The sequence below is a fragment of the Numida meleagris genome, chromosome Z, assembly GCF_002078875.1.
Source record: "Numida meleagris isolate 19003 breed g44 Domestic line chromosome Z, NumMel1.0, whole genome shotgun sequence".
Lineage (NCBI taxonomy): Eukaryota > Metazoa > Chordata > Aves > Galliformes > Numididae > Numida > Numida meleagris.
In genome coordinates, this window is record NC_034438.1 from 35,273,568 (window position 1) to 35,298,749 (window position 25,182).

A 25,182-nucleotide genomic window follows, 5' to 3' on the forward strand; every position below is an offset into this window, starting at 1 on the left:
AAGACATTGCAGGTACATCAGCCCATAGTTATATGGTTTAATTGTGGTCACATAATCGGATTAGGGGACTTCAGCTCAAGTTACTGGTATTTTTCATATTGAAGATAAATACAAAATGAAGTATTTATATATGCCAGGCTTTCTGTTTAATTTGACTTGTGAAGTGCCATACACAGTTATAGCACCATTAAGCCTACAAGGCATATTAATAACGCTGACACATGCATGTGAGGAGACCAAAACGTGAACAATGAACTGTGTTACAAGACCTCATTTCCTTGTCCAGCCCCAATGTCCTTTTCCAACTCAGAACAACATCGGCGTCCAATGTCTGAGAACAAGTGGAAAGTCTGGATATGCCTGGGCCTGCAGTGAGACCTTTTTATGAAGTATATTTTCCAGGATTTCAAAACAAGCCCTGGAGAGTATCTGTAGCTTGGAGTGCTGAAAATATGGAAAAGCTCAGAATTTCTGCTTCTCTGCTGTGAATCTGGAAGTACAAAAGAAGTCAAATTAAGGTAAGGCAGACTGAGGCCTGTTAATCAAATTTGTCCTTAAAGCAAGGTCACATAATAATCAGGTTTACTGAGAGATGTAATTGGCCTTTTGCCTTATCCTGGATTTCTGCATTCCCCTGTCTCAAAAGGCAATAAACACAAATGAGACCTGCCTGCCTGTGCATTCGCTGGCTGGTTGGGCATGAGCTGGGGAAGTGCAGATGGAATTAAACTCTGCCATTTGTAGAGAGGTTCTGTACACCTCAAACCCCCATATGTAATGACTAACGGCACTGCTGACATTTGTTATCACTTGTGATGAACGCTGGTTAACGTACACACAATGATGCTTCTCCATAACATGAGGAAGACAAGACCTAGTTAACAGCAGGAGAGGACAGGGAAGGACTTCAGGAAATCTTAGATGACAGGATGCTAACTGCTTTTATGAATTCATTTGTAGAAAAAATATTTTGTTCTCATCTGCACATTTATTGTAAGAAAAAGTCCATTAGGCCACTCTGAGAGTTTATATCAGTTTCAGGAATTTTTATGTTATCTTAAAACTGACTGTCTTGAGACCCTTGCCTAGATTTTCACTCCATAACTTCCACCTCATCTACACACATCATGGTCATTACACACCTCTCTTGTTACTTCCCAGGCTCCTGAGAGGTTGCAGCAGACCGAACTTGCCCAATTAATAACCAGTCTAACACATGGGGACAAACTTTGGTGGCTGAGGAGCTCTGGCATGTGTCACTCTGCCATTCCTGCTAAGATCTGCATCATCTACAAGACCACTAGTGAAATCAGTCAAGGAGCTCTTCTTGGTGAGTGCAGATATTGGTGAGTCAACACTATCAGTTGCTAATCTGGGACATCAGGTCTTCAAAATTATACTGCATCATGCACTATACTTGATACTTGTTTATATCCTGATTAAAAAATATGCGTGCTGCCTTGGTATTGCAATTGATTCATGTCAGGTGCACATATCTGGCTTAAGAACAATTTGTCTTGCTCATGTTTGGCTCTCTTTGAATCAAGAATAAATCCATTTATTCTAAAAGATTAGGCAGAGGTATTAGCCAGCCATCTGTCCAAAACACTTCATAGCTGATGTGTCCTGAAATGAGATTATTTGAGTCTCTGAAGATTTCAGCTATGAGAGTTTGGACCAGGAGAGGAAGATAAATCAGAAATGAGTATGGCTTTGACTAGATACATCCTAGTTAAAGTCTTCTTATAGAGAAGGCAACAGATTGCTATTAAAATGAAAGTCTGCATTTGGAAAATTTCTGTACACCACAAGTCAAGTCTGGTAAGTTAGCTACGTCTACAGACTGGGGAGACAAATAATGTGAATTTCAGTATTTGCAATGTAACAAATGAAGTGATCCTGATTTCTTTGTTATTCCTTATTGTTTGTGTGTTACCATAGCAATTAGGAACCATAGTCAAAGATCAGTACCTCTATTAAACTGCGCCCTGCGCAAAAATGGAAGAACAAATCTTCCCCTCTCCCAAATGTTTTCTATCTGAGGAACAGGATTCTGGATAAACAGAGACAGAGAGGCAATAAATATACTGAAACAACCCTGCACAACTTATGCTGGTAGCACAATACCCATTTTCTTGTCAATCTTTTGCAGGTCACATAGAAAAAAAAAAAAAAAAAAAAAAAGCAGAACAACCACCCAGAAACAAAAATCATCTTTTAAGAACAAGCCTGAAGAACAAAAAAGAAACCATGTGGGTGTTTGTAGAGAGCTTCCTTGATGTGAGAGGACCAAAGAGGGCAGAAACTGATGTCAGTGCTGAGGAAAAGCCAGTCTAGGAGAAGGAGACTGTAAAAGGCTTTAAAAGTGAAAACATTGAAGCTTATGCTTAAGAGCAGGAGAGAGGAGAGCTGATGGAGGGGTGGGAAGGGAGCTGTGCCCTGGTCAGAGTTCAGGGACTGACCATTGGTGTAGCACTTGGAGTAGTTGTGACTGAAAGAAAAGACACACTCCCTCTCAGCTTGGTATTACAGGAAATTTGCAGCAATGGTACTGGAATGAAGGAAGAAAAATGCAAGCAAAATAATTTTAGGAAGATGCAAGACATTTCCATGCTACTCCCTTACTTCCAGTATGGAGTTTCTGCAAACATCACTCAAGAGTTGGTTTGAATCTGTTGCTGCATTACAATGAAACCTAATGGCATACAGTGTGTCAGTTTTGTTTTTTTTCCCTTCAGTGATAGGAAAATGCTTTGGTAATCTCATGTGAAGCATGATCGTATGCAACTGGAGCCATAGCAGAGTAAAAATCTAAAAAGCCTAAAGAAACATAGTACCTCCGTTAAAAGAGAAAAATAAATTAGTTTCCAGTTTTCTTTTTGGATTTGCCATATTTCTGATCAAACAACCTTTTTACCATAGTCCTGTAGAATTAATTCTGATGATAAGCCAGCTGAGAAAGGCTGGAAAGTGCTACATTTTGTTTTGTTGTTACCTGGTTTTGTTTTGTTCTTAGCCTATAACTTCCTTGCTTTTAAGTTTGAGCATCTGTGGGGTCTTTGCTTAAACTACAATAGAGATGGCAAGGCAGAACAGGAAAAGGGTCAGCTGCAAAAGCTGGAGAAGATGCTGCGTAGGCACCATTCAACTCTTGAGGAGCTAACCAGATGCCAAAGCTGGCAGCTTCAGGCCTACCTCTGCCTGTACTCCTTTCTCAGACAAAAGTCTAATTTACAGAAGGCAAAATCATGGAATAAGGACTTTTTGCATCCTAGTAAGAACTTTGGTCTAGAATATTAGGAATAAATTAAACTAAGGAGTAGGGATAGGAGTGGGGAGAAAAGGAAAAGAGGGAACACCCTGAAAACAAGGTTAAGAATCCTGTACAAGGAACAGAGCTTTGAAAAAAAAAAAAGTGGACAATTCTGAGGACACTGGTTCTAAAGCACTCAAAGTGCCTATGAGGTTATGAGGTTCTGCATGCAGCAAAGAATGTGAATTACAGGAATGCTAGGTTTTTAAATAGAGAATGCAAAAGACCCATCGAGTTTATGATAATTGTGTCTGAAGGGCCAGTTTTGCATTTTGGGATTAGTTAAGTCCCTGAGAAAAGACCAGTTTGTGCCTGGAGTCAGACACAGAGTACTCTGCAATAAACTGCCCAAGGAAACTGTGATGTATAAAAACACAGCTGAAAATATAAAAGTTGTGGTGAAAGGAGGGCATAGCTTGAGTTAAAAATGACCAGGTCCTGGATCTCATCAAGGCTGCAGGCTTCTTAAAGGGGGAGGTGGAATGGGGAACTCTGACAAAAGAGGACGATTTTGAGAGCCTTCCCAGGAGGAAGCTTTTGACTGGATGAGAAGTAATGGCTTGGAGTTGCTCCACGGGAGGTTCAGGTTGGATATTGAGAAAAATTTCTTCTTGGAAAGGGTGGTGATCCAATAGCACAAGCTGCCCAGGAAAGTGGCGGAGTCACCGTCCTTGGAGGTTTTCAAGAAATGTACAGAAGTGGTACTGAGGGACATGGTTAGTGGACATGGTGGTGATGGGTTGTTGATGGTTAGTCTTGATGATCTTAGTGGTCTTTTCCAGTGTTAATGATTCTATCATCCAATTCTCTGATTTGCCAGAGCTCAGAGCAGAGCTGTCAGAGACCTCTCTTCTGAGCTGCTTATACTTCCCTGGAATAGCAACCAGGAAAGGCTGGCAGGTCATACTGACACCTACTCTGGCAAACAAACAAACAAACAAATAAATAAATAAATAACATCCAAACAAACCCAAAGACAAGGGCACCTGTGCTGGTAAAGATCACTGGATTTATTATATACCTATATTAATTGAGCTAATTTCTAAAATGGGAAAGTATTTCTATGGCTTGAGAAGAAGCATTCTGGAAGAAGCCTGTGACAGGTATTTTTGTCACTGATTTCTTTGTTTGATGCTTCCAGAGAGATGTCCCTGGGAAAATCAGAGAATGTGCTGGTGGACATTCAGAAGCTATTTGTGGACACGGCTACCTCAAGCTGCCAGGTGGGTGGTTGCTCCTGTGAGAAGTATTCACTTGGAAATGCAGTTCTGTTGTGGGTGCTCAGGTCTGCACATGCACTGCCTCAGACTGGGATGTGGGCAGGGGGGGTATGACTTCAAGGATCTGGGAGAGTCCAGGAGGATCTTTGGCTCCAGGGCAGAGCTGAATGAACAGCTGTATGTGGTGTGTCACAGAGGTGCCATACCACAGCCTAATCTCTGCACAAACAAGGCATGAGCTACGTGGGGCTGGAGCGACAGTGCATGGCTTCACCAGGGCTGTCAACACAGCTGCCGGGATGCAGTGTTGTGTCAACCCAAGGTGAAACATTCTAGATAACAGAGGGGATTCAAGAAGTGTAGTAACGGGTTACATGACAGTGATTTAGGAATTTAAAAATTCACAGCGTGCAAGACATATTTTCACTGGCTGCAAGTGGCTTTGCTAGAAACCTTTTAAGACTTGTGATGCATGCCTGAATTTGCCAACAGTAACAAAAATAAAGGCCAAATAGCTGAAGTGGCCTGTGTAAGTTGCAGTGCATGCAGCATGTTTCTCACAAGGGCTGGAGGTAGCCCTGTGTGGTTGCTCCTGGTCCTCTTCTGCCACAGCCTCCCTAGACAGTCTAATACTGAAGCCAGTGATTGTACTTAGAAAACCCATTTCCACCAGAAGGAAATTTTCTCATAGGCTGTGGAAAAAGTATGTGCGGTGAATTTACCTTGGACAGCACAGTTTTCCCGGATGGAAAACTGTGTTGCGCAACAACTGCTGAAACAAGCGAGAGAGGATGAGTGCAACCCCACTGAATGGGAGCGCAGGGGCCTCAGTTTGTGCTGCACGGGGCTGCCACACGATGGGATCAGGAGGAGAGAGTGGGGGCACACCTGCTGCTGTTCCCATGACATCAGGCAGGGGACTGGTGGACTTGCTGTGGTCAAGGCAGAAAGTCTGCTGAGGGGCCTGAACTGTGGAGGGCAAGGAACTAGGAGATTCATCAAGGGTAAAGGCTGGGCCCAGCAGATGGGAGGCAAAGCCCCGTGGAGACCCAGGCTAGGACTGTCGGGGTGGGGGCATGGCTCAGGGGTGCTGGTGGCACGGAGCTGAGCCCGGGCAGCTGTGTGCCCAGGCAGCAGAGAGGGCCTGGGGTGGTGTGAATGGCCCCGGAGCTAGGGAGGGCAGGGGCTGCACCCACAGCACAAGACACCCCAGATGGGCAGGAGAGTTTGGGAGGCCCTCGGCAGTGGGGCTGGAGGCCATACCTGTTGAGGGGAGGCTGCCAAGCAGAGCAGGAGGGAGAAGGGGTTGCTCCGGGGTACCCAGGGGTGAAGGAGACACCCTCTGCACGGGATATGCTGTGAGCGCAGGTCACGATGGCACAGAGCTGTGGTGGCTCCAGCCTTAGGGGTCGTCGAGCCCCGAAGGCCTGCGCCCAGCATTGGCTGGGCTTTGGGGCAGGCTCCAGCAGCTCCTCCTGGCAGTGAGGGTACCCTCGGCGGGGCAAGGGGCCACCGTGCGCACGCAGAGAGAGGCAAGTGCGTAACACCTCATGGAGAAGCGCTGCGCGCAGCACAGGCTGCTCTCGCGGTGCCCCGGCAGGAGGAGAGCAGCAGGCGCAGGCCGCAGGGCACACCCCGCCGAACCCCCCGCCGCCCGCAGCAGGTTGCCCCACGCGGCCCCGCCGCCACTCCTCCCGGTGCTGCCCGCGCCCCTGGGCCGGCTGTGGCCGCTCCCCCGCCCCTCTCCGCCCCTCCCGCGGCCGAGGCTCCCTCCCCGCGCCCCGCCGGGGTGCGCGGGGCCGCGTTCTGCCCCCGCTGTAGCCCCGGGCTCAGCTCGGCCGCGCCCCCGCGCTCTCTCCTTCCCTTTCGCTCGCCCGCTCCGCCGCCGCCTCCAGCCCCGGCTGCCCGGCGCGGAAGATGCTGCGGCTCTGCCTGCTCGCCCTGCACGGTAAGCGGGGCCCGCGGGGGAGGCGCTGTCCGGACGGCGGCGGCATTCAGCCCGCGGCCCCCGCGCACCCCGGCGGGGCCGTGACCGTGACCGGGCTCGCTTTGTCCCCTCAGCTCTCCGGCTGGCCCGGGCCGCCCCGCTCTCTCCTGGGTCCTGCGCCTTTGAGGACAGCGCCTGCGGCTACGAGTGGGACTACGCGCATCTGCCCTGGGCGCTGCACGGCGAAGGTAAGGGCGCTGCGAGCCTGGGGGTGAGGAGCTGCCGAACCTCCTCCGGAGCCCCGGCCCAGCACTGTGTCACCTCACAACGGTGTCTGTCGCCTCCCGGGCGCTGCTTTCCCCACACAGGTTTCTTTCTGCAGGATGCCCCAGAAGCCTCTTCCTTACTGCTTTCATTTTCCTTTGGGCAAATTTGCTGTAGGAAATGTATACCCTTCCTAGAAAAGCACTCATCTGTCAGATTCCTGCTAAGCAGAACTGCTTTTTCCTAACAGTATTCTGGGTCCAACTTGAGAAGCTGATGTGTTTTCAGTGTAGAAGATAGTCCGTGAATAGTATCTTCACAGTATATTAAGTCTTATTTCTGTTTTGTGATACTTCCAGTTCAGATGGAAACATAGGTGTTAGTGTTTCATAAGGTGTGATAGACTTTATTAAGACTGACTGTCATTCAAAGGAACAAAATTCAGTCACGATATGGAAGTTCCCTGCAACTGCAACTCCCATCTGCCAAGTTTTAGTGTCAGAGTCAATGTGAACGATAGAAAAACAAACATAAATACAATACGGTTATACTTGGGCATTTTTAAATTATTTCATTTTTGATTCATTATGGCCATAATGTCATTCATATGGTGAAAGTAGTGTTCATGCAATAAAAGGGACTGTGGGCTTCAAAAGCATTTAAGCTCCAAAGCAGGCACCAGGAATAACAACTTGAGTACGGATCCAAAAGAAGCAGCCTTCATCATTCCTCGTCAGTGCACCATTCAAAATAGGATGGTGCAATTCATTATTCCACCTGTCACCCAGCTCATAATGAAGCTTATAATGTTTATAATGAAGCAAAGTAAGCCACCATAACCATTAATTTTCACATTAATTGTTAGGGTTTGGGAATGCCCAGAGTGCTAAGTTAGAGCAGGCTGGGAGAATGTCATGATCATGTGAAAATGATTTATTCTTCTAATTTATTTAAAGATGCATAGATTCTCCTGTATTTTTGAATATACTGGTGAAGATCTAGTGACCATTTGCACTCCTTGCTGTGCAGTGTAGCAGGCTGCCAGGCTGGGAAGCAGCACTTGCCCTTTGTGATTAATGGGCAGCACATGGCAGAAGCACTGATTAACTATCCAGGAACTGTGAGATGCTGGGAGTTACATGTGCAGAGGTGGACGAGCGAAGCATTGTGCCCATCCATACCGCACTACTTCCAGAAACAGGGAAGTTTTGTCAGATTGGAATCAGCAGCAGTTGGTATTCTTTGGCCCTGCAGAACAGTATTTTAGCTATAGTTTGCTTCTTGCATGCCAGTGGCTAATACTGCTGCTTAGCTTCTGTTGTAGATCTTGCTTTTTCAGAGATATGTAACTAAACTGGGAGGATATGTGGTATACCAACACCGTCAGTCAGTATGGTTCTGTCAGCAATTCCAATATAAGCTCTTTTTTTCTTTTTTTTTTCTGCAGTCTGCAGTTTAGTTGTAATAAGTCATTCCATACACTTGCACGCAGGATACAAGCCTCTTTGGAATTGCGTTCATGGAATTGTGCTGCTACAGCTAGTTGACAGTATTTCATCCAAATCTACATGGCACATGTGCCAAATCCAAATTCTGTAGATGCTCTTTTACTCAATAAAACTCTGCTTCTGGTGGTAGTACCAGGCTCTGGGATTTGCTGGTTAGTGTGTCTGGATGTAATTTGCTGGTATAACAGAGGAAGTTAAGAATGAGAGTGGCATCTTAGCTTGAATTATTCTACATCTGCATTCACTACTTCAAAATTTGTTACTGTTTTAAAATATTATTTGGAATATAGTTGTATCTGACTTGCAATGTAAGTTCTTTTGTCTTGTAACTCTCTTGGTAGTGTGGTCCTGTGCCGAACTGTCAAGATTGTGTAAATATAACGAAAATCCTGTCCTGAAATTTCCATTCCATACTTGAAAGTTTTCTGCACTGTTGCCAAAGAAGCCAGTATCTTCTGAAGGGCCAGATGCAGATAGGAAGTGTGAGACTGAATTTTACTTCTATTTACATCTGTGCATTCTCACTTTGTGTTGTCTCTTGGTCAGTTATAAACCTCAGGACAGATATATTGGCATATCAGTAGTCTCTGTTTTCTTTGTATCTACTGGCAATACTTTCCTGTATATAGACCAGTATGGAATTTTAAAACATCTCTGTAAAAGTAATACAGTATCGCTGGCTTTATAGAGCCTGCAGATGAGACAAGTGTTCTTATGTATTCATGACAGTTGTGTAATTGGAAGAAAAGTAGAAGGTAATATAGGGAGACTGGCACAACTTTGTACCTGATTGCAGCAGAATCAAGCTGGCATATCACATGCTAGCTCACTGGCAAAGTTTACAGCTGATAAATCTGCCCTGCTGCATGAGTTTATTGGTTTGGGTCTTCCCTAAATGTACCCTGGGCATTTGTGCACTGAGTACCCCAATGCAGAGTGGAGAAGGCATTTACCTTGAGCTGATAATTGAAATATTTGTCTTTCTTTCCAAAATAATTGCATTTTGAGCAACAACTCTCCTCCACAGACACTCCTAAGGAGAAAAAAATGACTGACTTTCTCATGCACTTTTTGGTACACTGAGAGTGTCTTGTTCTCATTTCTCCTTTGCCTCCAGTGCCAGGGCTCCTGTGCATTACACTTTTACTGCTCAGCTGCTTCTCTCGTATCCGTGTTATCTTGCTTTTGTTTTGCAGTTTTCTTGTTCAGACTGTCAGCAGCTTAATAATACTACAAATGAGTAGGATTCAGCCTTGTCCCAGCTTCACCCTTGTCTTGCTGACATGAGTAGGACATCTGACATTGTGCTTCCCCAGGTATAACTTCCTGTCCTGGGCTTCAGAGTAGACATTTATATTGGATTATGTCTTAATTATGGTGATTAGCTCACTTTTTGCTCAGCTTGTGCAAAAAGACGGCCAAGTGCACTTTACATTCATGGAGGGCTTCATCAGCAGCTGGCTGTGCATGAGACTTTTGATAAGTCTTGGCTTTCAACTTGCATTGAAGAACAAACAAATCCTAAGTTATTATCGGTGAATCACTGCATGAGAGATGAGTTTCAAAGCATTCCTCCTCCTCCACAGGATAGAAGTGTCTTCAGAAGTGTATTTTTTCTTACAGCTGCTAGTGATTCATCACTTACAGAATCAGCAAACTATTTTAGTGTATTTTACACGGAGCTGTGGAAGACAGAGAGCCCAGCTGTTACAAAATTCTTGTCTGAATGTACCTGTGACTGTCCACAGCAGGTTGGACTTTATTTATCTGTAAACAACTGAAAAGGTAATTTACCACAAGAATTTGGACAACCCCTCCAAGAAACAGACAATGGTGTGAGTGCAAAGGAGTGTTTAGGAGAGGTGATGGAGGTTAAAGCAGCTCAAACAAGCCTCTGACATGCTACTTCAGAGGAAAACTGATCCCCTCCAGGTAACAAGGTTTTTAATTATAGGATGAATTAACTTGTACCACTGATGCAGCACCATAAACGACATTTACTAGAAACTGGATTGCAGCTTCACATGTGCAAATGGTTCATGTAGACATGAAAAACTAGCTATGAATCTGTAGCAGTCACTCTGTATGAGACTTCAGCTCATATGGACATATTCTGGGCAAGCTTTGAGTTATCATGAAATTGCATGTGCTGGTTGCATTTGTACAACATGTCCAGAGAGACCAGTGTCACTCTTTGCATGAACCAGCAAGGTGACTATGCCCCAAGTCTGTGTGAAAGGCTACAGGATCTGGGCTTGTCTCAGAAAAACCCTGGAGGGTGAGGTATGGCTCTGTGCCTGAAATGACAGCTGCTGTGGCTGACTTATGGAAAGGATAGCACCTGAGGTTAAGAGATCTGTTGAGCTTTATGCTGTTTTGTTCTCCATTAATAGGAATATATTAATGGGAATATATAGCCAATGTCACTACAGTCTTCAAAAAGGGCAGGAAGGAGATCTGGGAAACTACAGGCCAGTCATCACCTCCGTCCCTGGAAAGGTGATGGAACAGCTTGTTCTGGATACTCTCTCCAAGCAATTGGAAGAGAAGAACGTCATCAGGAATAGTCAGCATAGATTCACCAAGGGGAAATCATGCTCGACCAACCTGTGATGTTATCACTATCTGGGTAGATGGGGGAAGAGCAGTCGATGTTGTGTACCTTGACATCAGCAAGTTGTTTGACACCATCTCCCACAATATCCTTGTTATGAGACTTAGGAAGTGTGGGATGGATGAGTGGATGGTGAGTTGGACTAAGGACTGACTGACTGACAGAGCTCAGAGGGTTGTCATCAGTGGCTCAGAGTCTGGCTGGAGGCCTGTAACTAGTGGTGTTCCTCAGGTTGGTGCTGGGTCTGATTCAACATCTTCATCAGTGACCTGGATGAAGGGATAGAGTCTAATCTCAGCAAGTTTGCTGATGATACAAAGATGGGAGGAGTGCCTGACACATTGGAAGGCAGTGCTACCATTCAGCAAGACCTGGACAGACTGGAGAGTTGGGCAGGGAGGAATCTGATGAGGTTTAGCAAGAGCACGCATAGAGTCTTGCACCTGGAGAGGAATAACTGCATGCATTAGTACAGGTTAGGGGATGACCTGCTGGAAATTAGCTCTGTGGAGAAGGACCTAGGGGTCCTCTTGGACAACAGGTTGACCATGAGCCAGTAGTGTGTCCTTGTGGCCAAGAAGGCCAATGGGATCCTGGGATGCAGTAAAAGGAGCATGGCCAGCAGGTTGAGGGAGGTGATCCTCCTTTACTCTGCTCTGGTGAGGCCACATTTAGACTACTATGTCCAGTTCTAGGCTCCCCAGATCAAAAAACCAGGGATCTCCTAGAAGGAGTCCATCAGAAGGCCACAAATATGATAAATGGCCTGGAGCATCTCCCTTATGAGGAAAGACCGAGTAACCTGGGTCTGTTCAGCCTCAGTAAAAGAAGACTGAGGGGGAATATGGTTAATGTTTATAAGTATCTGAAGGGTGGTGGGAAGCAAATGGATGAGGCCAGGCTCTTCTTAATGGTGTGTAGCAACAGGACAAGGAGGAATGACCTAAAACTTATACTAACATGGAGTAACTTCTTCACTACTTTAAGGATGACAGAGCACTGGAACAGGTTGTGCAGAGAGGTTGTGCAGTCTCCTTCTGTAGAGAGATTCAAGACCCATCTGAACGTCTACCTGTGCAACCTATTGTAGGGTACCTGCTTTAGCAGGGATGTTGGATTTGATGATCTCTTGAGGTCCCCTCCAATCCCTGCAATTCTGTGATTCACTAATATATTTTCGGCTTTTGTTATACACAGGATGGATGTGGACCTTATTGCTGAAGTTGGCTAAAATACTTGTATAAACCGGCAAAATCATTTGCTGAAAATGGCTAGAAATGTCTTCAATTTTATGAAAGAATGAAAGATTTAAAGGATTTGAACTAAGGTTTCTTTCCAGCAATTTCAGGGTGCATGCAGAGCATAAATTTTTATGTGCAGGCAATGAATGAAACTGCTGACAGGCAGTCTAAACTCCTTTGTGGTCATTGAGCTTATTACTCTGCATAGGTAATTATCGTGAAAAAGAAGAGCCAACTGTTTGCCAGTTTGTTTTTCTGAGGGAAGTGAAGAATAACTGTCTATTTCCACAAAAAAATATGGGGTGTGGGCCAAGATCTATATTGAGTGCAGAAAAAAAGTTCATGCTTATATGGGAGGGTGACCACAGATGTCTAAGAAACATTTTTGGTAGTAAAAAAATCTTATTTGTTCACTTTGTGTATGGTTCAGGCTCTGTGCAGGGTTGTAGCAGAACCAGCCTGAAAATGTCCTTATAATCTTATATAGAATGTTACGAATCATAGAATCATGGAATCTTTAGAGTTGGAAGGAAGTTTTGAAGATCATCTAGTCCAACTCCCCTGCAGCGAACAGAGATATTCACAGCTCAGTTAGGTTGCTCAGAGCCTGGTCCACCCTGGCCATGAATGGCTCCAGGAATGGGACCACATCTCTGGGCAACTTGTTCTAGTGCCTCATCACCCTCACTGTAAATAACTTTTTCCTTATATCCAACTGAGATCTCCCTTCTTGAAGTTTGAAACCATTTCTCCTTGTCCTATCACCACAGACCCTGCTAAAGAGTCTGTCCCCTTCTTTCCTGTAGCTCCAGTTAGATACTGAAAGGCTGCTATCAGGTCTCCCTGAAGCCTTGTCTTCTCCAGGCTGAACAGCCCCAGCTCTCTCAGCCTGTCCTCAACAGGAGAGATGTTCCATTCCATGGATCATTTTTGTGGCTCTCCTCTGGATGCACTCCAACAGGTCTGTGTGTCTCCTGTACTGAGGACTCTACTTCTGGACAGAGTACTCCAGGTGAGGCCTCAGCAGGGCAAAGCAGAGTACCTCACCTCCCTCGACCTGCTGGCCATGCTTCTTTTGATGCAGCCCAGGATACGGTTGGCTTTCTGGGCTGTGAGAGAACATTGCTGTTTCATGTCCAGCTTGCCATCCACCAGTACCCTCAGGTTGTTTTCAGCAGGGCTGGAGTCAACCCATGTGCAGGTCATGTGTAAAGGCCATACTAAAGGATGACATCAGTGACTCTTCCCTTGACCACTGACAGAGTTACACCATTACAGAAGGCAGCTAGGCTGGTCAGGCAGGTCTTGCCCTTGGTGAAGCCATGCTGCTTCTTCCGTATCACCTTCCGTGTGCCTTAGCATAGCTTCCAGGAGGATCTGCTTTATGATCTTTCCTGGCACAAAGGTGAGACTGACAGGTTGGTAGTTCCCAGGGTCATTCTTTTTACCCTTCTTAAAAACAGGTGTGATGTTGCCTTTTTTTCCAGTCACCAGGGACTTTACCAGACTGCCATGACTTTTCAAATATCATTGAGAGAGGCTTGGCGACTTTAACAGCCAATTTGCTCAGGACTCTGGGATGCATCACATCAGGACCCATAGACTTGTGGATGTTCAGATTCCTCAGGTGGTCACGAACCTGCTTTTGCTCACAGTGGGAGGGATGTTGCTTCCCCAATCCTGTCCTTCTGAACCAATCATTTGAGGACTGTGTGACAAGCAGTTGTCAGAGAAGATCGAAGCAAAAAAGTTGTTGAGTACCTCAGCCTTCTCCTTGTCTGTTGTTTCCAGCTTGCCTGTGCCACTCACCAGGGGGGATGAAGTGGGAATCTTTGAAAGCTTCTTAAAAAATAAGCCAAAAGCAGTTACAATTAGTTGTCTTGCATTCCCCTTCCTTTGTATTTTATTTTTTTGTAGTTCTTTCACTTTATCATGTTCTAAGACCTTTCATCTTTAGCCACCATTTGCAAGAGCAGTACGGGCCACACAATGACTAGTTGGCCAACTAAATTTATCAAACAGGATCAAACCTACTGCTAAATCTCAAGAATATGTGCTTAAAGAGAGATTTGCCTTCAGTCTTTTAGCTTTTAGTTATTAATATGACTTTGTAACAGCAATGCAACAGAAGGTCAAATAAAAGGTCAATCTAGTCATCCATGTAACTTCTTGTGGTGCTTTGATTGCTTACAAGTCTCTGTATCTTTCAAAAATATTTTATCACTCTCCTTTTAGAGCGTGAGCATCTTTTGCCCTGTATCTCCCCATGGTTCTAGTCATCCAAAGATTCAAGACCTTACTTGTTTGATAATCAAGCGAAATATTCCTAAATATTATGGAATAATATTGTGTCTGTCACCATAAAAATACTCTTTGCTAAACAGATTATTTCTTCTGCACTATACAGCTGTTCCTACAGCATGTTTTCTTTTGGCAGAGATGGTTCAAGAGCAATTCATTAGACAACTCCAGTGGCCTGGGTAGTTGTGTTGGTGTACTTTGAAAGCTCTTTTATTAGATGTATTTTCTGATAAAGTATGAGCTGTGTGTTACTAATGCATTCCTTTGTTCTGAAAACTTCATGAGTCCTAGTATGGAAAGGTCCACGAATCATGGTAATTAGATTTCTGTGTGAAATATCAGTCAAAGTCTTAGGCCTAACATAGACTTCACAGTTCTCAATTAGTGAACGATTAAAACACTTCATAGAATCATGGAATGGCCTGGGTTGAAAAGGACCTCAAAGATCATCGAGTTTCAACCCCTCTGCTGTGAGCAGGGTCGCCAACCACTAGACCAGGTTGCCCAGAGCCACGTCCAGCCTGGCCTTGAATGCCTCCAGGGATGGGGCATCCACAACCTCCCTGGGCAACCTGTTCCAGCGCGTCACCACCCTCTCAGTGAAAAACTTCCTCCCAGTATCTAACGTAAATCTCTCCTGTCTCAGTTTAACACCATTTCCCTTTGTCCTATCGCTATCCACCCTCATGAACAATTGTTCCCCCTCCTGTTTATACGCTCCCTTCAAGTATTGGAAGGCCACAATGAGGTCTCCCCAGAGCCTTCTCTTCCCCAAGCTAAACAAGCTCAGTTCCCTCAACCTTTCTTCATAGGAGAGATGCTTCAGCCCTGTGATCATCTTGGTCGCCCTCCTCTGGGCCCTCCGCAAGAGCTCTGTGTCTTTCTTGTGCTGGGGGCCCCAGGCCTGGACGCACTACTCCAGATGGGACCTCCCAGGAGCTGAGTAGAGGGGGACAGTCACCTTCCTCTCCCTCCTGGCCACTCCTCTTTTAATGCAGCCCAGAACATAGTTGGCCTTCTAGGCTGCCAGCGCACACTGCTGGCTCATGTCCAGCTTCTCATCCACCAGGATGAGACCACTTAAAGAGACTGTATGCATTTCTTCACATTTGCTGGACCGTTAGCAGTATTTCATGTTAAAAATGTCAGAAGAGCTACAGAAATGGAAGTGCACATTACAGCTGTCGCATGCCAAGCCAAAGTGAGTTTTCAAAGGAAGTCATTCCCCATCTTCCAGATTCTCTTTTTTTTTGATGTTACATCATATAAATTGGCCAAAACTGTTCTCGGGGTATGATTGTTGCCTTGTCTAGCACTCAAATTAGACAAAAGTCAAAGCAGACTTTGGTGTGATAACAGTGTGAATGCTGCTGCATTCAGTTTTTGATCAGATGCAAAAAATCATGTCTGCAAGTTAAAGGGGACAGAAGTGCTCCTACTTTCTCTGCGAATAAGTAGAATATTTCACTGTTTTCTGACAATAACATTAAAGATCATGTTGTAATACATTGTAAGAACCAAGTTTATATTTTTAGAGAACTTGCTTATAATGAACTTCTACTCACCTCTGCATCAGATGTAGTGATGAATAAACTTGGATGTATCTCCTTTTATAGGCCAGTTTTACAGTTGCTGAACCGTGTTATTTCCAGGCTGAAACATGCCTTCTTTTGCAATTCAGTAGCTGTAATGAACACGACCTGAGAAACCCACTGAAGAATGCTGTTGTCAACAGGTAGAACGAGTACGCTGTCCGTAATGCAGGACTCTGAAATATGAGAAGGATGAAAACATCATTGTAATCACTGGGATTTTAACGGCTGTCTCTTCAGTCCAGTAACAGGTGATGAGGTTAGTGCCTCACTGTGAGAACCAAGGCTAGCCTCAAGTTCACATAGGTAGCCATAAGCCAAAGTTACTACTGAGTTTAAATCTTCAAGGTTACTGCAAGGCTTGTGAGCACTGGATAGTCCTTTGGGAGTGTATTTCATGTTTTTTGTGCTGCAGTAAACTGAAGTATGCTAATTGTTTTCCAGTGTGTTGCGGAAAAATCATCAGGTCTTCTGGGCATAGCCTGAGAATAGTAGGGTAGAAGGAAGTCATAAAACCAGGGTCTGTGATGGGAGGAACACAAATTCTTCATTGCATGGGGCAGGGAGAAGACAGGTCTGAATGTTGAAGGGCTGAATGGATATTACATATTTTTCTAGGATAATGTGTCTGTCATGTCCTACCATTATAAACATCACAGTAGTCTCCTCCTCTCAGAGGAGAGAATGTGTCTCAGCCTATCAGTTAAAACCGAAGAGTTCTGCCTTAGTTTTTCCTTCTCTGTTTTTTTTTTTTTTTTTTTTTTTGCAAGAAGATGGTAATTTAGTCTGTGGGATATTTTCTTTGGAAATCAATAATGCTGACTTTCTTGGGAAGTTGTAAATGACATTCTGACTTTCCCTGGACTTTTGTTCCTGTTTTGGATGCTGGCAGATCTTGGATGGCACAGCTTGTTTGCAATGACTGGATGTAATAGCATCTCATCCAGAAAACTTTGTCTCTCATTTGGATTTTTAAAATGCTGCTTTTTGTGTTTCAGAAGTTTCTTGGTTTGCTTGAGTTCATGTACATGCACATGAATACAGTGTTGGGTGTTAAGAGCTTCATGTAGAAAATCTGAATGGAGGAAAATACCAAAGGAAAAGACAGCAGGAAAATCTGTTTTATTTTCCTTTAAGGATAAAGGCATGTCCCTTCTCATAAGGCAGGATAGAACTAATGAGCTTAATCAATGGGTTCTGTATTTAAAAATCTTCCTGAGGCAACACTGATTATTATTATTGCTCTTATTACTACTGACATTTGCAAGACTGTATTCTCAGAGGTGTAGTTACAGGGAAAGACACAAGAGCTGCAGCCAAGGTGTGGGCGATGTAGAAATATGTAAATCTGCCTTGTGGCATGGCAAATGCAAATGGACAGTAGAAATGGCCAAACTCACACTTTATAACTGCTTTCAAAGAGGAAAAAAGATAATTTGTCACTTTGGTGTACTAAGGCACCTTAGTTTCAAACAGGTTAGAAATACGAAGTCTTGGCTTCTTTTGCTGGAAAACTAACTGGAAACTTAGCTGCTGAAGCAATGGCATTATAAGCAATGAGAAACTGTAAAACAAAGAAAGAGGGCTTCCAGTCTTGGGATGATTCTTTTTGAATACTTTCAACACCTATTTACATTTCATGGATCTGGAAGTTCTGAAGGTTTTTATTTTATTGTTGCTGTTTGACTTTAAATAGCTGTAGAAGATGGTGAATGTGAGTTGGGCGAGCATGGTGGATTGAAAACTGTCTGAATTCACAAGCTCTGAGGGTGGTGATCAGTGGCACAAAGACCAGATGGAGGCCAGTAACTAGCACTGTACATGAGGGGTCAATTCTGAGACTGACTGACTGCCATCTTTACTAATGATCTTTGTAGGATGGGGTAGAGTGTAGCCTCAGCGACTTTGCTGATTGCACAAAACTGAGGGGAGTGTGATATGCCAGAGGGTCGTGCTGCCATCCAGAGGGAGCTCAACAAGCTGGAAATACGGGCTGAAAAGGAGCTCATGCAGTTCAGCAAGGGGAACTTCATGCACGTGGGGATGAACAACCCTGAGTACCAGTACAAGCTGGAGGCTAAGCAGCTGGAAGGCAGCATTGGAGAAAAGGTCTTTGGGGTCCTGCTATACACCAAGTAGAGCATGAGTCAGCTGTGTGTCCTTGTGGCCAGCAGCTTTCTGGGCTGCAGATGGTGAAACGCTGATGGGATATTGAGGAAGATGATCTACTTAGCACCAGTGAGGCTGCAGCTGGAGTACTGTAATCCAGTTCTGGGCTCCCTAACACAAGAAAGACATGAACATACTAGAGAGAATCCAATGAAGGGCCACAAAGATGATGAAAACACTGGAATGTTTCCCCTGTGTGGAAAGCCTGACATGGGAATTTTCATCCTGCAGACGTGAAGACTGAGGGGGGATTTTTTTAGTGTATTTAAATATATTTAAGGGAGACTCTCCAGAAAACAGAGCTAGGTACTTTCTGGTGGTGCCTAGGGATAGGACGCAGTGGACATAAACTGAAACGTTGAATGTTAGGAAAAAATTTCTTCTCAGAAAGTGTGGTCAGGTGCTGGAATGGGCTGCCCAGAGAGGTTATTGAATCACTGTCCCTGGAGGTTTTCAAGAAACATTTGGGTGTTATACTGAGGGACATAGTTTATTGGTGGCAGGTGGATGGCTTGACTGGGTGATCTTGGAGGTTTCTCCTAACCTTGGTGATTCTGTGGTTCTGTGACTCTGCCTGAGTCCGCATATGCATACGTCTGTACAAACTGTGCCCTAATTCAGAAGAGAAAATGAATGTTTTTTGCAGGAGCCCTGTTCGACAAAGGATCTCTTAATTGTCAGATCTTGAGAATCTGTTCCTTACTTTTTTTTCAGGTTTGATTGTTGTGTAGCTAAGATTTTCTAAGGATTATGACTGCAAGATTTCGTGGGAAACAGATTAGCTAAGTTGTAGTGCATTCTGATGCATTCTGCAGGAGGGTCTGTTTTTCATAATTTCCTATTTTTCAGTAATTTCCATTTGAGGACTTGATCTTTGGGATGTGCTGTTTTATGTGTGGTTGTTATTCAGAGGAGGCTTTCGCAAAATATTTCATCTGCATCTAATCAGTCTTGGCAGATATTTCTGAAAATGAATCTCCTTGTCTGAAAGTGCCATCTTGTAGCTGGTTAGTCAGAGTGAGCTGATTTCATTTAAGGCCAAAGGACAGAGTTGACATTAATTGGCATCAAAATTTTGTGTAGTCATCAGGGCAGCAGATGAATGAATGAGTATGGGCTCTGTGTTGCTCTCAGAAGATCAGGATAGGTTCAGGCAAGTGACAGAGCAGATGTAGCTGTGCTGTCTGCCTTGCATCTATTGTGTAAATACAGGCCTTTGCTCTCCAAGACCTTCTATCCCCAAGCTGACCTTCATTATCAGTATTTACTCGTTATCAGTATTTATTATTACTGTCTGCTTTTAGCTAGTGTTTTCTCCTTCTCCATGTGCCAGATACCTAGCATACAGGGAAGTCTATTTCCTGCCTTATACACGTACAGACTTGTAGCAAGCAGTCACAGAAATTTAAAATTTTTAAGTATGTGCTGGAAGCAGAAGACTAAGGGGTTAAAGACACATTTCCATGTGTCAAGCCATGCTTCACAAACTTAGTGTTTTAGAGACTGAGATTTTTCTGTGTCATCCAGGGAAGATCATAGCTGAGTACCTAAGAGTCAAGTGATAACCAGTTTTGTCCTGTACGATTACAGTAGAAAAACAGTGGGAATTTGTACAAGAGCTGGGATTATGCCATTGTTTTTATCTCTTGCCTCTGCATGATGTGTAATTGGAGACCTCACTTAGAGCACTGCGTTCAGCTCTGGTCTTCCATAAGAAGGGCATGCAGCGGTTGGAGCAGGTCCAGAGGAGGCCACAAGGATAATCTGAGGCCTGGAACACCTCTCCTATGAAGAGAAGCTGAGACAGTTGAGACTGTTCAGCCTGGAGAGACCTTATAGTGATCTTCTAGTAACTTAAGAAGGCCTCTAAGAAAGATCAGGAGGGACTCTTTATCAGAGAGTATTGTGGTAGGACAAGGGACAATGTCTTTAAACTAAAAGAGGTTAGATTTAGGTTAGACATTAGGAAGAAATTCTTCACTCTGAGGGTAGTGAGGCACTGGCGTAATTTGCCCAGGGAAGCTGAGGAAGCCCCATCCGTGGAGGTGTTCAAGGCCAAGTTGGATGGGGCCCTAGGCAATTTGGTCTGGGCAGAGGGATTGGAGCTAGATGGTCATTAAGGTCCCTTCCTAAGCCATTCTGTGATTCTGTGAATATATTGTATACGTGATTCTGATAATCCTGGTATCATATATGATACATGATCTTACCCCTATGATACTCCATTATAGAGACCTATAATTTGGTGCCACTGTTAAGAGTTCAGTAGGGAAATTATTCAAAATAGCATGAAAGAGAGCAAAAAAATGTGGAGCTTTTAGTACTGCTCAGTTTTTGGGCCACAGGATTATACTTCCATAGCTGTGAACAAATTTGAGCCTTCTGAGCAAGCAGGGGATCAATGGTTATGGTCTTCCTAAGTGTAAATTCATTTGTAGTTGTTTTAATTTCTAAATGTTCATAAGAGGAGGTAAGGGTTGCCTTGAGTGTTACTGTACATACACACACACAAATGCAAACTGTGAATACAAGCATCTAGATACCGAAATAAGGTATACCTAATATAGAAGCAGTGAATATGTTTAAGAAAACCAATTTACTTGATCATTTTGCCATGGAGATATCCCTTGGAGACATGAAAAGGTCTAGGACATATAAAGTGATAACTCTGTTGACCTGAGAAGTTTGTTTTCAAGTGTGTATTAGCACTGGCTTGCTTAGCATCTGAATCTGCAGTTGCATGTTCAGCTTCACAATACTTGCTACTAGCAAACCAGTTATTAAGATATTCATATACATCCTTTAAAACTTATACGTAGGTATATGAGTGCTTCATTTTAAGTTGTTGCTTTAGCATTTCAAATAGCATGACTCATAGCATTCGAAACATACATCCATACGTACAGCTATAGCTAGGCAATCCTAATCAAAGCTGTTGCTTTGTGTAAGAGAAATTGATATTTGTTAACAAGCAGAAGGTGTCCAAATCCATGAGTCTTTACTAGTTCCTATCTAGTCATTGCTTTGCATTTTTATTCTTGAGGTCTTCTGCAGAGGGATTTATTTCCTGGCCAAGAATATTCTTGTGTGCTTAAGTGGAAACATGAGAGAATTTATATCAATACCAGATTGTTCTCTAAATATAGCCACTTCTAGCACTTATTTTAAACTAAGTGTCAAACTAGAGAGTTATTAGGGCAGTAACTATAGTTTGTTTGAAAAAGAGGAGAGAACTTTGCACAGTGAAGTTGGCATATATGGAAATAAGATAAGTGGTATGTGTAGCTTGGACCATCACCACATGTAGGTAAAAAATAATCAGTGTTTGTTTCTGTATGAAAAAGCACTCACAAATTTGGAATAGACTTCACAGCTGGTGGGCACTGAAGCCAAAAATAGTTACATGATCAATCACCCTTTACTAGCTGAGTACTTCACAGTTTCTTCTCCCTGTGCTGGGTCAGCTAGATATTTTCCTGTTGGTTAGCCTTTTCAGATTGTTCAGTTTTTGTGCTACTTGTTTTTGACAGATCATTTTGATTTTTTCTGTTTTGTTATGCATCTAACAAGGAATTTCACTGCTCTGCCATTAGTCAAAATGCAAGTTAATCCACTTATTCTTGAGAAAAATTTACTATTAGTAAGAGAAACTGTGGGAGAGAGAAAGAACTCAAGCTAAAACCCAGAGCAGTGGAAGTTTCAGCCTAAGTCCATGGTTTGAAAATATTCAGATTGTTCTGTGGAAAGAACACAAAACCTAAATCTTTGAAACTTGCTGGAAAATGGAATTGCTGTCTGCTGGACAACTGCACTATCTGAAGCTCACTCTTGAGGCCTTTCCTAACTGGTGATTGTATCATCCTACTTTGTATAGCCTTTGTATGACCTGAATTGTACTACAAGACAGGAGGATAAATTTGCAGTCTGAAGGATACTTGTAATAATGCTTTGCTCTAGGCTGATGGATAAAGGCAGTCTGTTAGATCTTCTGGAAATATATGCTTGCAAGCTGTGCCTGCATGGTGGGCCTGGGTAGAGTCTGTACCACCTAAACAGTTTGCTGGAGGCTTTTTACTGATACTGCTGAGAAGGCTGCATGACACGCATGGGCAACCTGCTGGGGGGTTTCAATTAGTGCTGCTATGGTCACTGTTACCCATTGGGCTACCTGAAAACTACAGGAAACACAGCCCTGCAGAGGCATTGATGAGGGTCTAGGACGTCCCAAGTCCTGAATGCACTGGATATTTAGATCAGAGTAAATACATTAAGAGGGATGCAGAAGAAAAGGTTCAGGTTGAAAAGGAATTGGTATCCACTATTAAGTTTTTATACTTATCTACAGCCATGGCTCTGGTCTCCAATATCTTTAGCTCCTTCAACATGTTATGGATGTGAATTGCTAAACAACAGACCTTAAAATTTTATCAGAAAGTTGAGATAATTTTATAAATTATTAAGTGCCAAGTGCTATATCCCAGCTGCTACCCTGATAATATAGGCTGATAATACAGCTTGATGTTAGCAAGGTATATGCAAGCCTGCATAGCCAAAGAGTAATAAGCTGAGAGAGGGTATGGACCTACTCTATGACAATTTCAGTAACCATCAGAAACAAGTGTGAAATGAGATGTTAAGCTCCCACCTGTTATTCTGTAGAAATTATATTAACTCATTTGCTGTTCAGATCCAAATCAAACTAGGTATTATTCCAAATAATTGACTGCGGCTGTCTACTGTGATCACATGTATTTTTAGTTTTAAACTAACATTCATTAAATTAATTGATTTTTAAATGCCAACTGTACTAAAGTACTCTGTTTAATTGCTATTTTCTCCTACCTTGCCAATTTATTCTGCAATTGCATTCATATTTAATTTCAAAGATTGTACTCAATATCTGAGAATTTTCAGAGGGTATCTAAGGCCTAAGACTTATCTTGACTAGACTCTTAATTTTATATTTTTATATTCAATTATAGAACAGAATCATAGAATCATTAAGGCTGGAGAAGAACAATAAGATTAGCTAGTCTGGTCATCAAGCCATCACCACCATGTCCACTAAATTATGTCCCTCAGTGCTGTATATATACTTTTCTTGAAAACCTCCAGGAATGGTGACCCTACTGTCTCCCTGAGCAGCCTGTTCCAATGCTTGACCACTCTTTCAGAGAAGAAATTTTTCCAAATATATGACCTGAACCTCCTATGGAGCAATTTAAGGCCATTATCTCTCATTCTTTCACCAGTCGTTTGGGAGAAGAGGCCAACTCCCACCTTGCTACTATCTCCTTTCAGGGAGTTGTAGGGAGTGATACGGTCTCCCCTGAGATTCGTCTTCTCTGGATTGAACAATCCCAGTTCCCTCAGCCACTCCTTGTAAGACTTGTGTCCAAAGCCTTCCCCAGCTTTGTTGCCCTTCTCTGGACACACTCCATGGTCTCAATGTCTTTCTAGCAGTGAGTGGCCAAAAACTGAACACAGTACTTGAGGTGCGGCCTCACCAGAGCTGAGTACAGCATAGTGATCAACTCCCTGCTCCTGCTGGCTACTCTGTTTTTGATACAAGCCAAGATGCTGCTGGCTTTCTTGGCCATTGGCACACTGCCGGCTCATGTTCAACCAGCTGTCAGCTAACATTCTCAGGTCCTTTTCCTCCACACAGCTTTCCAGCCACACAGCCCTAAGCGTGTAGCACTATCTGGAGTTGTTGTGACCGAAGTGCAGGACCTGGACTTGGTCTTGCTAAACCTCATACAGTTGGCCTCAGCCCATCAATCCAGTCTGTCCCAGTCCCTCTGTAGGGCCTTCCTACCCTCTGGCAGATTGACAGTGGTGTCATCTGCAAACTTACTGAGGGTGTACTCCATCCCCTCGTCTAGATCATAAATAAAGATATTGAAAAGGACTGCCCCAATACTGATCCCTGGAGAGCACCACTTGTGACAGTTGCTAGCTGGATTTAACTCCATTCACCACCACTCTCTGGGTCCAGCCATCCAACCAGTGTTTTACCAGCAAAGACTATACCTGTCCAAGCCATGGGCTTCCAGCTTCTCCAGGAGAATACTGCTGTGTTTCTTTCATAGCTGTCAAATAAATATTTTACCACAGGTCCATCTGGAAGTATAGTTTGATTGCAGTGGAAATTGCTTTCAGCTTGTTTACATACCTCATTATTAGGATTTCTGCCTGTTTGCATGGTCTGTTGCCTAGGTTTCCATATGTTACTGCCAACAGTTGTAATTTTATGGCAGCACTTGTTCCCATGCACTATATAAAAACTGGTATCGAAGTTTTAACTTTCCTGGAGCAGAAAGTAAACTTCACCTTTTCAATTAATGTTTACTAAAAGGCTGCCCTGAAGATAAATTCTAGCAGCTGACTTTGCCTGAGCTGTTGTAGAAGGGCATTCAAAAATGTGAGATGTGATTTGATTTGAAAATTTACCACTGCTTCTGCAGGAGAAAAAAATATGATAATGTTAATGATAATATTAAGCAGACGCTGTCAAAATGTGCCCTATTTTGTTAATCTGAAGCAATATAACCAGGACCTTACTCTTGAATTCCCTCAAGGAGGACAAACATTTTAAAAACGCGTTCCAAATTTGCTTTTCTATAAGGAGAACTTTCCAAACTATTTCATTGTCCCATCGAAGTTCCATATACTTTCTTCTCTGAAAGGAAGTCATGTAAATTTCAGAGGGAAAATGTACCCAGAAGAAACAGAAGTTTTGGTGTGAGGAATTTTGTTACTCATGGAGATTCAGCAAACCAGTAAAGAAGGTGATCAACCTAATGGAAGAGCCTTCATCTATGCTGTGCAGATCACATCAGCACCAGCAAACTTGCTCACTGTCTCCTGTAGATGTGTGCCTGCTGGGGAGTGCCGTCCAGTTGTAGCAACCCCAGAAATTAGTCAGTTGGGAATGCATGTGTCTGCCTCAGATCCTGCACTGGAGAACTCCTTTCCTGTCTGTGTGGGATTGCCAACTGCTTCTTGTGACACATTTCCTCAATGCCAAAGA

General features: G+C 43.6%; 1 protein-coding gene across 3 annotated transcripts in view; it reads left to right on the plus strand.

Annotated features, from left to right (window-relative positions):
• MAMDC2 (MAM domain containing 2) overlaps window positions 6,291-25,182 on the plus strand; it is a 61,157-nt gene continuing 42,265 nt past the window's right edge. The window contains exons 1-2 of one of the 3 annotated variants that reach the window (XM_021380982.1): window positions 6,291-6,481; window positions 6,595-6,708. In XM_021380982.1, the coding sequence (XP_021236657.1) occupies window positions 6,451-6,481; window positions 6,595-6,708 (145 nt within the window). In that variant the 5' untranslated portion in view covers window positions 6,291-6,450. The remainder of the gene's footprint in view (window positions 6,482-6,594; window positions 6,709-25,182) is intronic. The other 2 variants (XM_021380983.1, XM_021380981.1) reach the window with 2 other exon arrangements.